Consider the following 14,180-nt stretch of genomic DNA (forward strand, 5'->3'; position numbering starts at 1 on the left):
GACCACTCAGTAAGGTTTCATAATTTTTCCCAAAAGGTACTAGACATCTTTTATTAGATTTATTCCTAGGTATGTTATCTTGCTTTTGTGAATAGTCCTGTTTTTCTAATTGATTATTTCTAGGATATAGAACCATTACTACCCCCCACCCAGGAGCTGTTATTCTCTCCTTTTCCAGTAGATGGCAATAAAATACATTAAGATTTCATTATTAAAAACCTATTTTCTTTTAAGTGGTGTCTTATTTTCATTTTCACTGAAATTATTTATTTGTTTTAAAAGGTATTAATTCTGAAGTATTTCTAAATTATTACCCTTTATTCCATTTAGGAGGACAAAAAGAAGCGAGATCGGGACCGTGTGGAGAATGAGACAGAAAAAGATGTCCAGTGCCAGGCCCCTGTAAGATTAGACTTGCCTCCTGAGAAGCCTCTCGCAAGCTCTTTAGCTAAACAAGAAGGTGGGAATAACTCTGAATTAACGTACTTGAATGAGGAGGCTGAAATTATTTTAAGGGTTGTAGCCAGGGAAGGTTACTGGGTTTAACTTTTAAGATTAAAAGCTGTTTAATTGAATTTTTTTTAAGTTTTCTATTTCTGTCACTGCATAAGACCTTTAAAGTAGCTTCAGTTTTGAATTGATGCTCTAGTACTTCAAATATTTGTAAGATAAATGAAATTTCTGTATAAGACATTTAATGGTGAGTATTAGGTAAGTCATATGGAAAGAAAATAAGCTAAACAATACTCTTTTCCTTTCTCCTTTGCTTTAGAAGTAGAACAGACACCCCTTCAAGAAGCTTTGAATCAACTGATGAGACAATTACAGAGGTAAATGTTTTTTCCAACATTTTTATAACTTAGAAATTAAAATAAGAAATATAGGATCCAAACCACGTCTCTATTTTTGATTATTTAAAGCCACATTTTGTGGCCTAAATCCAAATGTACTTGATTTTAAAGTGGATGATAAATATTTTGCCTGGCAATAGAAAGTAGTTTAAGAAGCTGACTTTTAAATGTTCGCCTTTGGTTTGTTTTAACTGGCAACCTGAAGAGTGTTACATAATATTCTTAACGGCAAATTTCTCTTAAAACTAACTTCTGATGTTCAAGCTTTAAACCGGGAATAAATAATAGAGATATTTTTGCTTTGCTAATAAGTGAAAATACCTTCTGTATATTTGTTCAATGCTTATCATGCTGTGAATATTCAATAATTATTAAGTCTGGGAGAAGAAACAAAGTAAATAGGATTTGTGACCCTCTCTTAAATGGAAAATTTTGTTCTAAAATTTTTAGTATCTAGAGTAAACCAATGTTAAGTTCTTAAAGAGAAAAAGAATAACTCAGTCTTCATTGAAATACTTGTTTTTGATACCTGTCTTTACTCAGAATTTGAATTTTCAACCCAAAGAATGTCATAAATGACATTTATGTCATTTGCAGAGGATTCATGGGTGTAGGGCATGCATTGTAATTATGAATTTTCTTCTCATTGTGTTGTACTTCTCTGTTAACCCCAGAGCACATTATAAATCATTTTGTAAGTGAACGCCTTTACTGTTATCTGTGTTCAACAGCTGTTCAGCTTTGCAGTTAAGATCGGAAGTTAGTGGCTTCACTCTCTTTTTGGTGTTACAGAGTAATTGAAAAAATTATAATTCAAGTCTTTACACTTGAATAAATCATTCATTATTTGTCCCAAAAATATGAACAGGTAAGCATTAAGTATTCCAACTCTAGAATGCATGAGTATGAAGTGTTAGGGCTGCCTTTTAAATTTTATTTCTTAGGACACAATCAGGATGTAGGCTACTGATGTCACCCTAAAAGAAATCTACTTAATAAGGTTTCTCTTAGTCCAGGGATATTCACATTTCTCAGAGCACTTTGGGGATTAGAACCCATAGCCACATTTTTTGAATAGTCTTTAGGGATCCATTATCCTTGAGGCTCAGCACAAATGCTGGTAAATAATGTAATTGAGTAGGGCCATATTAAAATGACTGATTTTGGGGGGTGGAGATAATTTGCTCTGAAGAGGTCCTCCTGCTCTTCATAGTAACTACTATGGGTAGCACACAGTTGTATGTATCAGTTCCAGACTGAATATTTTTGCTTATTCTTTATTTTTTAGTCTCACTGCTTAGGCATCCTGCTAGAGATGAACAAATATCTAAGGATAGATTCCAGCTCTATCTTTTGTCACATTTATTATCTAGAACAAATGATTGGCCCTCTGAGCCTCAGTTTTCTCATATCTAAGTGAGGACACACCACCTGTATGGCTTTTGTAAGGATTACATGTAAAATACATCAAATACCTATCATTGGGCCTGCATGTGGTAAATACATATTAAAAGCTGGTGCTCTAGATTATTTTTTAAACCATGTGTATTAATATAATTATTTGGAGTAAAAAAAACTTTGGTATACCAAATTGCCAGAGGAAAAAATCAGTCTAATGACCTAATTGTAAAGCACTGGTTCTCAACCCTGTCAGTGCTGGAATTACCAACGCCAAATGTTCCGACACTACTAGGAATATTCCATCTTACAAGTACCAATGTCTGGACCAGCCCTCCTTCCCAGGAGATTCTGATTTAGTGGGTCTAGGCTGAGCCTCCTCCTCCCCTCCCTGCCCCCCAGCTGGAACGCTTTTTTTAAAGCTCCTCTAGTGGTTCTGATGCACAGCCAGAATTGAGGACCTAGAAAGCATTGGTTCTTAAGTTTGGAGGTATTTTGAGGACCTTTTTAATATCAGGTTTCTGAGCTCTCCCCTGTAGACAAAATAGAAGTGGGAGCCATTGATAAGGGAGCCAACTTCACATGGATGTATTAATCCTGTGCCCCCCCCCCCCCCAAGAGTCCGAGCTTATAGTTAGAAATCAGCATGGGAGATTGCAGATGTGCATTTATAGTTATTATTTCTGCCTTTCCCCCTTTGGTTGATAAAAGTACGTAGTGTTTACCTCCCAGAGGCCAAGACATTGGTCAGTTAGTCTGGATTTTATATTTTGTTTCATTTTTCCCTGTGTATGAGGTGCTACCAATTAGATATGCATATCTTAAAATGATTCTCTGTCTTAAAGGTACAACTAGTATGTAAAACATATTAACCTTGTTATTAGTTATTCGTCTTTAAAATCATTTCTTCACTTTTCAAAGAATGTTAGCATACTACACATTCTTTTTACATCTGAAGCTTTTCCTCTGACTTCTCCTAGACCAGTAGATTTATTTGCAGTAGAAATAAAATTACCGTTTTCATATCTTCACAGGAAAGACCCAAGTGCTTTCTTTTCATTTCCTGTGACTGATTTTATTGCTCCTGGCTACTCCATGATCATTAAGCATCCAATGGATTTTAGTACCATGAAAGAAAAGATTAAGAACAATGATTACCAGTCCATAGAAGAACTGAAGGTAAATATAGTTATTTATGTCGTGATTGGACAATAGACTAACCTATGATACAGAGTAGCGTATCTGTTCAGTTGAGAGTCTTGGATACTGCAGGTACAAAATCTTGGTAGAAATCTACATGTTTGGTATTAGGAAACTTTGTAATTGACCTTTTATTTTGCAGAGAATTAAGTTTACTCTGATATCCAAAATCTTTGTATTTCTCTGTCTCAGAAAACGTTTTTGAGCTTGTTGATAGGAAACCAGGCAAACTCAGCCATCTGATATCTTTTATTATTTTGGGGCATTCTAGAGAAATTTTGAGTTTCATATATTCTGCAATATATATTCTCACCTTTAAAATGAAAAATGTCTGATTTTTAATTTCAGACCAGTGCAGATAAAATTGATACTTAAATGAAAGTTGCGGCAGAGTAGTTTTCCTTTTCTGTTTCTAGAAACTAAGTTGTGCGTGTTTCTCAAATAGAGGATAAGTTGGCTTGTCCAGAAGTAGTCAACAGAGGTTTAATTACATGTTCTAGTTTGATGAAAGTCAGTTGCTTTCTGAGTTCATTTTGGCTAGATTTGTTGGGCATATTTTCTTCAAATGAGAAGCAGATTAAAAACTTAAAAAATGAAGGGGCGTCTGGGTGGTTCAGTTGGTAAGCTTCTGACTCTTGATTTCGTCTCAGGTTATGATCTCACTGTTCATGGGTTCAAGCTCCACATCAGGCTGTGTGCTGACAGGGAGGAGCCTGCTTGGGATTCTCTCTCTTCTTCTCTCCCTCTCTGCTCTCCACCTGCTCACTCTCTCTCAAAATACATAAATAAACATAAAAAAAAAAAAAGTTAAGAGGCTGTAAGCCACCAGGATGATGTGTGTGCCTAATGTTACAGTGGAAGTGTTTTCCATCTTAAAATAGCCTTGGTATATGTTGATTTCAGCAGTAAATTTTTCATTTTGATCTTCAGAGAAAAGGAACCACGTGTTTTTTGAAATTTTCTTTTTTGACTTTTCACAAATTTAATTGGTTTAGATAATATCTATTTTGCTTTTATTTTTTCTGCATGAACATTGTAGTACTCACCTGATCTAAATTCTAGACTATAGTCAGTTAACAGATTACCTTTTACTTTTTGAATCCACATATCAGTCAGTTGAGATTTATGAATAAAACCAGCATTTAATTCTATCTTTACTATTCATTTCAATACATAGAGAACATTCCACTTAGTCTGAAAAAACTGAATTATATTCAGAGAAATGGAAGCTTTCCCAACTTTTCATCTGGTGAAAATTAGACCAGAACAGTTTATTTCAGCATATTTCTGACCTTCTTATTGCTTAATGGAAAAAATTTCACAGGTTTTTTTTTTTCTTTCTGTGAATAGTTTTCTTCTGATCTTTCTCTTAAGATGACAGGAGAGAGTAGAAATGGGCCACTAAGTGTTTTTGCACAAATGATTAAGATTTGTCATAAGTGAAATGAACTAATATTTTCAACTTTCTGGAGTTTTCTACATTAGTATGTTTTCTTTTGGGGAAACATCCAAATAGTCCAATATAATATTAATTAGTTTATTCAGCTCATTAGGTTGTTCAAGTTTTTGTTTTTTTTGTAATTACATGGAAAGTATGCAGAAAGGTCAGTCAGCTTTTTGAATGACCAAGTTCCATTACCCAAAACCAATAAAGCCTAGCATGTGACAGTTAAGATTCATGAAATCTACAAATTGCCTAACAGATCAGATCAGCGGAATAATCCAGTACTCTCTTTTTTTTTTTTTTTTAATGTTTTATTTATTTCTGAGAGCGAGAGAGAGAGAGAGAGAGTGTGAGCAGGGGAGGGTCAGAGAGAGAGGGAGACACAGAATCTGAAACAGGCTCCAGGCTGCTAGCTGTTAGCACAGAGCCCGACACGGGGCTCGAACCCACGAACTATGAGATCATGCCCTGAGCCGAAGTCAGACGCTTAACCGACTGAGCCACCCAGGCGCCCCAATCCAGTACTCTCTTGCAGTTAGAGGCCCAGTGGTCATTTAGTGTAATAGCCCTCTGATGTCCTCTCTCACTTGCCTGTTTCCCAAAAATATATATTTAATAATTATTTGTTTTAATGTTTATTTTTGAGAGAGAGAGAACAGAGCACGAGCAGGAGAGGGGCAGAGAGAGAGAGAAGCCAAAGCAGGCTTCAGGCTCCGAGCTGTCAGCACAGAGCAGAGCCTGATATGGGGCTCGAACCCATAAGCCGTGAGATCATGACCTGAGCTGAAGTTGGATGCTTACCATCCAGGCACCCCCTATATTTAATAATTCTTAATGGAATAGAAGCTCCTCCTACTATCTGTAACAAGGGTCCTTAACCTGAGATCCCCTGGATGGAAGCCACAGATGAGCCTTTAAGGGGAACCTACGAAAATGACATGAACAATTTAGTGTTCAGTTTGGTGTATGTATATATACTTGAGAAATGGGTCCATGGCTTTCATCACATTCTTAAAGACCTGGGACCTAGCAGAATTCTTACTGATTAGAGACTTGGCCAGATGCTGAGGATCCAATTTAAATCCAATTTAAATTTAATACCAAATTTCTGGTGACCCTTGAGTCCATCTTCTCACACGCTTTCAAATAATACTATATCTACCTGTTTTTGTCCCCTGTAAGTATTCTAAGCTGTCATCACCAGCTGTTAAATAGCAAGGTTTGAATATTTGGTTTGAATTTGAAGGAAGGGGATTTGTTTAGAGGGATTCTTTTTTTGTTGGGTTTTTACCTTTTTAACTCAGTAAGGCCTTGGCATAATCACTGCCACATTTATGCAGTATAAAACGTTACTTAACCATGAAAATATGCAGTGGAATTGAGCTCTCCAGCACATGTAGGTACTTTGAAATTGAACCCAATAGTACAGGTTTGATAATTTGGCTACTTCAGTTACATGTTTCAACTCTTTGAGGGTATATGGTTTATGGCACATTAGCATAGTGTGGCAACATTCTGCAAGTTAGGCTTAGCTTATGATAGTAGCCAAACATTAACATTAGTGTACATGTGTTCATGTTTTTGATCAGTTAATTTGAATTTTCTAAGAAATATTGTGATAATTTAGCCCTGTCCCAGTTTTCATCAAGATTTGAAATTATTTAGTTCATAAATGGAAACTTAAGATGTTTCTTTTAAAACTAAGAGTAGTATTTTTTAATTACGTGAACTCAGTTAAGATTATTCTATTAAGTAGAAATATTTTCTTCTAATTTCTTTTTCTGTGCTGTTAGATTATCATGAAGAAACCCATTTAAAAATTTCATCTTGGGGGCACCTGGGTGGCTCAGTCAGTTGAGCATCTGACTCTTGATTTGGGCTCAGGCCATGATCCCAGGGTTGTGGAATTGAGGCCTACATCAGGCTCTGCGCTGAGTGTGAGGCCTGCTTAAGTTTATGTAATTAATTATAAAATGTCTAAGAATTTGGAAAGGAATGTAGTGTAATATTTAAATTAATTTAGCAGTATGTATTTTGTTAGTGAATCTTAAAACTTAATGAATTGCTATTAGACTAGTAAATAGTAAAAGAAAAGGATAGGGTTTTTTGTTGGCTTTATCTTAAATTTTTCGAGGACCCGTGTGATTTCAGACAGAGACAGGAAGGTGCTTTGTTTTGTTTTAAATGCATTTTTCTTCTTTAATATTCTCTCTGCAGGATAACTTCAAACTAATGTGTACTAATGCTATGATTTACAACAAACCCGAGACCATTTATTATAAAGCTGCAAAGAAGCTATTGCACTCAGGGATGAAAATTCTTAGCCAGGTAAAGGGAATTCTTTGTCATAAATAATAACTGTCATAAAATCTATATACCTTTGTGTTTGGTTACAGTGATAGAGATCCAATCCAGTACAGTATTAGTTTTACAGGCAGATTATATTAAAGTAGGAAGTACTAAAGGAAAAAAGTTTTCACATAAAGAAGAAAATTAGAGCAGGAAAGTTCTCATTTGGAATTGATACAAATAAATATTGGCATTCCCTACTAATTATTTATTTAGAGGCCATTGAACTGGTAGTTACCAGATAGATTTATATATGCTGTGAAAGAAACATCACCCTGAATTCCAGGACGAGATTGATTAGATGAATTATGAGAGCTTTTAGGAGAAAGCTCTACTTCCCTTTGTGCAGATGGAATCTGATGCTGTGGTGAGGCTCAGGAACTCCTTCCAGGAGAGAGAGACAACATTTCAGCGAGCAGTAACTTGCTCGTTGCCACCTCCCCACAGAGCGGAGTGCTCTCCCTTGAAGGACCACAGCTGGTACATAATAAGGGGGTCGAGGTGGGAGGAGCATGTGCAGATGCACAGACAAGTCGTCATGACCTCACAGGAGCACATAAACGTGACCGTGTATTCAGAGCAGGTTAGTGGCAGGAGTGACACGGCTGTCTCCAGAGCTCCGGTTGAGGAAGGGCCTTGGGGTGAGTTGAGGGGATCGCTGTGCACCCGCTGGGAGAAGAGGAGAGCTCACGGGGCAGGTCGTGTGCGTTGAGGTTTCACTTCACGCTGAGTTGGGTGGGGACCGACCGAGACAGGCCTGGCCCCTCAGCACGGCGGGAAGTCAGAGTTCTGGTTTTAGCTCTTTAACTTGTTGCACCTCGGGCAAGACATTGGCCACACTGGACCTCCGGTGTTCTCAGATGCGGAGGAGAAGGTCTGAAGTGTGAACTAAGATAATTGCTAGCATTGGGGTGCCGACTCCATAATTGGGAGGAGACCCGCGAGAAAGGAAGCAAGACGGGAGAGGGATTTTGCGAAGAAGGAAGTGAGTGGGCGTAAGACAGGAAGAATGAGGAAGAAATCGGAATTAAGAGCTTGGGCCCAGACGCAGGAGAGTTCTAGGAGAGTAGGGATGGGTCCTGTGTAGCTGCACATGGCCGCCCAGTTGTCGTGTGTATGTGCAGCACACTTCTCCACTGAAGGAGGAGTCTCGTGTGCGGATGTCGGAGTGTCTGTGTGCTTGGCTCTAAAAGATTTCTTGGATCCATTTAACTGGGGAAAGAAAAACATTTGGATTGATGATAATTCTCGCAGACAGCATTAGTTCCTACCATTTCCTAAAGACTTAAGAAACTGTAATGTAAGCCAGTTACACATCTTAGGCAATACCTGTTTATCCCCCTCTTTGCAGTAAGACTCAGAGCCCAGAAGGAAGCCATATTCCAGTTTAAGAATCTGCAGACATTTGTTATTACATTTGAAGTAAAAGTGCGTCCTGCAGGTGCAATCGTTAGTCACTCCAGAATCAGATACTGAATTTTTAGGGGAAAGTTGAATTTGCAGTATACTGAGTAAACTTACCAACTTGGATTTCCCATTATTTTCTTTTCTTCAGATAGTGTAGTTAATACAACATGCAAAAGATTCCAGTGGCTCTTGAATTTTCCTGGGGGATGGGATGGCTGGACGCACTGAAAATAAACTTTCTTCTCCACTTTCCCTTTTCTCTCTCTGTTGTCTTCCTTTTCTTCAGATCTCTTCCTGTTGAGGAGCCCTACCCATCCTGTGTTATAGCTTCCTGTTGACTGTTCTCTCCACCCTAAATGGGAGGGATCCTTAAAACAGTGGTTTTTAAACGTTTAAATTTAGACCTGAGTTAACTCTTCTAATAGCAGTGCTCCCAAGAGAGCCCAGCACACCCTTCCATGATTGGTGTCTTTTAAAAGAGCGTTGGTTTTGAATGTTCAGTGTAAAGATTGTGCAGTCATTTATTTTCATTTACACACCAATAGTGACTATTAGTAGACATTTTATTTTTTAGTAGTAGACATTTTTATAAAGGATGGACACATGTAGAATAATTTCTTTGATCTCCTAGATAAATACTAGCATGCTGCATTCTAGTTCAAACAAAATAGTAGAATCAAGGTTCAGGGCCTGGCTGTGCCATCGAGATGCCGAGTGGCCTCAGTGTAACCTTTCTCAGCCTCAGCAGTACTTCACGCCTAGAATCAGGCCTGATGTGTGCGGAGGCACCCAAGTGTTAGCTGTCATTGTGGCAAAGAATCAAACCCTTTTAGTCATTTAATATTGGAAAGTGATAAGTAGTATGCTGATTAGGAGACAATTATAAAAGACTTTCAAAATAGAATTAAATTCAACTTTTTCTAATGATTTGTATCAAAATTTAGAAAATTTCTCTAATTCTTTTAATTCTGTGCATCTTATGTGTTTTAAAATTCCAAAATGTTTTTGATGTAGGTTCTTCTCTTTATAATAAGTTTGAGTGTGGAAATAAAAAGATAAATAAGAGCTTCATGATCTGAGCACTTAAGAGTACACCGGACTCTGATTTAGGTACTAGAGAGAGATGGGTGAAAAATTACCTAAATGACATACACAGGGGAAAACACAAATGGCCAAGAAAAAGTTACAGAGACAGTCATACTCACTAATATTTTTTTAAGTATGTATTAAAATAAAACATGTTTTTAAAAATCAAATTGGCAAATTATTTTAAATATTAAGTTTGGTAAGGTTCCAGAGAAATTGTCAGACACTAACATATATACATAATGTATACACTAACATGTAGTATAATGTATATTAATAAAACTCTTCTGGAAAGCAGTTTAACAGTAAATACCAAAAAGCCTTAAAAATATTCATTCTTGCTGACCTAGTGTTTTCACTTCTAGGAATTTTTTTTTTTTTAAGTATAGTTAACATATAGTACCACATCTAGACGTTTATTCTTGGAGAGATTTATTTATAGTGATGTTTATGAGACGTCTATTTGAATAGTGGAAACTTGGAAATAATCTAAATGTCTGATAGCAGGATATTAGTAAGACCATGGTACATAAGGTAAAATACTATATATTCACTTATTGAAAACACTTTAAAGAATACTTAATGATGTGGAAGGAAAATGTTTATAATTTCTTAATGAAGAAAACGTATGTTACCAAATATTTAGTATAATTCCAATTTGTTGATATGTGTAATGCTTAGTGAAATACTGGAATAGTGATAACAAGGTTTTTTCTCCTCTACCTAAATCTTTGTTCACAATGAAATATAGTAATTAAGTAGTTTTAAGATTACTTTAAAAGTTAGGTAAAAATAGCTAGTCTGGGGATGCCTGGGTGACTCATTCCGTCCAGCGTCGGACTTCGGCTTAGGTCACAATCTCACGGTTCGTGAGTTCCAGCCCTGCATGGAGCTCTGTGCTGATGGCTCAGAGCCTGGAGCCTGCTTCAGATTCTGTGTCTCCCTCTCTCTCTCTGCCCAGCCCCCAGTCATACTCTGTGTGTGTCTTTCTCTCTCTCTCTCTCAAAAATAAACATTAAAAAAAAAAACTTAATTTTTTATTTTATTTTTTATTTTTGATAGAGACAGAGCAAGAGCAGGGGAGGGGCAGAGAGACACACACAGAATCCAAAGCAGGCTCCAGGCTGACAGCACAGAGCCCGACGCGAGGCTCGAACTCCCGAACCGTGAGATCATGACCTGAGCTGAAGTCGGATGCTTAACCGACTGAGTCACCCAGGTGCTCCTAAAAAAAACTTTTAAAGAAAATAGCCAGTCCATGTTCTTGAGGCTCTCCTAGTCCGCACTACTAATACAGCAGAAGGTGATAGGCCAAGGCCCCTTAGGAGACACCAGAGGCCTGGACTTCATCACTGGTTCTTGACCTTAGGTGAGTCCTCTAGCATTTCTGGGCTACATTGTTCTTATTCAAATAATCTCCGGGCCTCTCCTGTTCTTAGTTTCTGTTATTCTGCAAAAATCTTCCCTGCTGTTGCCCTGCAGCCCTAAGGAGACTCCATATTTTATCCAGTGACAGTGCTCAGAGTTAAAAGGCAGAGTAGTTGCTAGAAACAAATGTGCCTCCAGAAACCTCAAGCCGTTAACCACAAAGAAAATTTCACAGCATCTCAATGCAGTGGAAAATTAAGTACATGTTTCACAAAATAGAAACAAGGCTTCTTTGGTTAGAAGAACATTCTGCTTTCTGGGAAAGAAACTACGCTAGCAACCTTTTATTCTCCTTGAAGTGTGTTGTCTTCACAGGGAGAAAAATGCCAGGGTCACCAGCGGTAGGATGCCAGAGTATGAGGGTGCTTCACGTGCTCACATCATCTAGCTTTTAAAATACCTGATAACTCTTTAGTGTCACATGATAAGCCATTCTGTGAAATCTAAAATTTTAACACGCTAGTACAGTAAATTCTGCTTTTTTAATTTAGTACAGCAAAGCATACTTACTAGCATTTATTCGTACTTTCTCTGAACTTTTTGATGATGTAGTCAGGTTGCCAAGCACTCTCTTATGTTGGAAATTAAATGATCTGAATTGAAGGAATAGACTGTATTGTCCTGGTCCCCAAACAGATTCTCGTTATAATTACATTTAATTGCTTTTTCTTCCCCTTATAATTGCAAACTCACATTGTGAGAAAGAAATGCTTTACTTTAAAAATTAATGACAAACATACAATGAGAATGTTCTTGAATATTTTTAGGAGAGAATTCAGAGCCTGAAACAGAGCATAGAATTCATGGCAGACTTGCAAAAAAGTCGAAAGCAGAAAGATAGAAGTGACACGTCGCAGAGTGGGGATGACAGCAGCTGCTGGCCAAGAGACAGGGACGGCTCTGGAGACACCGAAGCCCAGGCCCTCAAGAGCCCCCGTAAAGAAAACAAAAAGTAAAGAATCTTTGGGATCTTGAAGCTAAGCTGTCTTTTTCGGCCTAGGAAGGGGGAAAAATACTGATTCGGTACCTGCCATGGGAAAACCAAGTCCCGGTCCGCTCAAGGTTGCTTTGTTTTTGGCATGAAAGTCCATTTTGGTGATGTGATACCCTCTTCTCACTACATGGAAAAAGCACTACATGGAATTGTTTAAACACAGTTCAGAAAAATGGTTCTGAATGTATGTTGTTATGAAAGTTGTTTTAAAATCAAGAAATTATCTTTAGGGACTCATATTGTCAGTGAATTTATTTAAATAGAACTCAGAAAAAACGTGTATTCATTACCTCATTCCATGGATGGTAATTCGGCTTACCTGTAGTTCAAGCCACTTCCTGAGCAGGTGGGCTGTTGCTGAGGTGCGGCCATGCTGTGCACCAGACGTCGCCTGGTGGGACCAGTACCTCCCAGGCAGCAGCCGGCGTGTGCAGCTGTGTGCACCCGCTCACACCTCTCAGCAGCAGCCTTCACGCTCCGCACCTCCCCATCGTCTTTGGAGGAGGGTTCTAGTGAGCAGTTTGGGATTTCTGTGGTTGCAATGCAGAGAAAGTAAACTTGTGACATATTTTTATCCTATTTCTACAATTTGTACAATTTAAATGTATTGCATTTTAAATTTTGAAAATCAGATTTTAGAAAGAAAATTATGTGTCCCTCCGCCTTCAAAATATGTTTGAGGTAGAATCCATTTGCGTGATGACTGTATTGAAAACAATATTTAAGACAAATAGCACTGGATACAGAAAGGAGGGAAGTAACCAGGTGTCTGGTTTGCCCTGCTTGGAGTGTGGCTCGGGCCCGTGGCAGGCCCCTGAGGAGCAAAGTGTACTTGCTGATCATAGGCCTGTGGCCCCCCTTTGAGTTGTGCCTCTATTTGGAACTCCTTTTAATGTTTTCATCTTACTATTTTTTTTTTTTTACTTAGTATTAATGTATGTTTTCAGGAAAGACAAAGACATGCTTGAAGATAAATCTAAGAGCAGTAACTTAGAAAGAGAGCAGGAACAGATTGACCGCCTTGTCAAGGAATCTGGAGGAAAGCTAACCAGGCGGCTTGTTAACAGTCAGGTAATTGGACTTTTCCTTTCTCTTCACTGCCTTCTGACTGGTCGTCTGACACTTGCACTTTTCACATTGCTTGTACCCTTGTAGCCCATGTCTGCCATAGAGTTGTTCAGTACAGCACTCAAGAGAAGACAAACTTCATAATGTGTTTGTAAAGTACATGATTAACCTTTTTCTCTGTTACTGGATTTTAGTGAAGTTAATGTGTTTTAAACTTGGAAAATGAACATTTATACTCTGGTCTCTTCAATTCACTGTTTAGCACATTGGTCTTAAAACCAAATGGATTAATACATAACTTTCGGCAGGTCACTCCCCTTCCCTGGTCTCCAGTATCCTCCTCTTTTAACAGAGCGGGCAAAACAGTGGCCTGAGGCCCCACATAGCTCTTTAAAATTCCCAAGTTTCTCTAACCTTCACTTCTGCAACCCATGAGCACCTGTGCATATGGAGCCAGGTGGGAAAGTTGATACCTAAGTGTAATGGCAGCAACTTACTATATTGGTTTGACTAAATTGAAGGCATTCTAGTGTGATATGCATGTATACATAATACATACATATATATACATATGGATGTGGTACATATAAAACTGTTCAGGACATTTGGATACTTTGGGTCATTGCAGTGTGAATTTGAAAGGAGAAAACCAGATGGAACAACAACGTTGGGGCTTCTCCATCCTGTGGATCCCATTGTAGGAGGTAAGTTCACACATCACACTGTGCGTGGACTTGCTGTTCGGCAAAGGGCAGTAACCTGGGTGACATCTTAAACCAGCCTAATCCTGAGAAACCCAACCGTATTGTCAGCCGCAAAGAACTTGGCTAGATTTCATGTATTTCATGCTAATAGCTAGCCCAGCTTTACTTTATCTTTAAGTAGATGGTATATAGATCAAGGTTTCTTGAAAATACAGTGTCCCACGGCACTTGGGGGGCTCAGTCGGTTAAGC

General features: G+C 38.1%; 1 protein-coding gene across 3 annotated transcripts in view; it reads left to right on the forward strand.

Annotated features, from left to right (window-relative positions):
- Positions 1-14,180, forward strand: part of BRD7 (bromodomain containing 7) — a 36,644-nt gene that overhangs the window by 12,981 nt on the left and 9,483 nt on the right. For 2 of the 3 annotated variants that reach the window (XM_039241846.1, XM_039241855.1), the window contains exons 3-9: positions 331-460; positions 773-830; positions 3,284-3,428; positions 7,111-7,221; positions 11,931-12,115; positions 13,105-13,228; positions 13,854-13,929. In XM_039241846.1, the coding sequence (XP_039097777.1) occupies positions 331-460; positions 773-830; positions 3,284-3,428; positions 7,111-7,221; positions 11,931-12,115; positions 13,105-13,228; positions 13,854-13,929 (829 nt within the window). The remainder of the gene's footprint in view (positions 1-330; positions 461-772; positions 831-3,283; positions 3,429-7,110; positions 7,222-11,930; positions 12,116-13,104; positions 13,229-13,853; positions 13,930-14,180) is intronic. The other variant, XM_039241864.1, reaches the window with a different exon arrangement.

Source organism: Hyaena hyaena, unplaced genomic scaffold (assembly GCF_003009895.1).
Source record: "Hyaena hyaena isolate Hyena2069 unplaced genomic scaffold, ASM300989v1 scaffold_7, whole genome shotgun sequence".
Classification (NCBI taxonomy): Eukaryota; Metazoa; Chordata; class Mammalia; order Carnivora; family Hyaenidae; genus Hyaena; species Hyaena hyaena.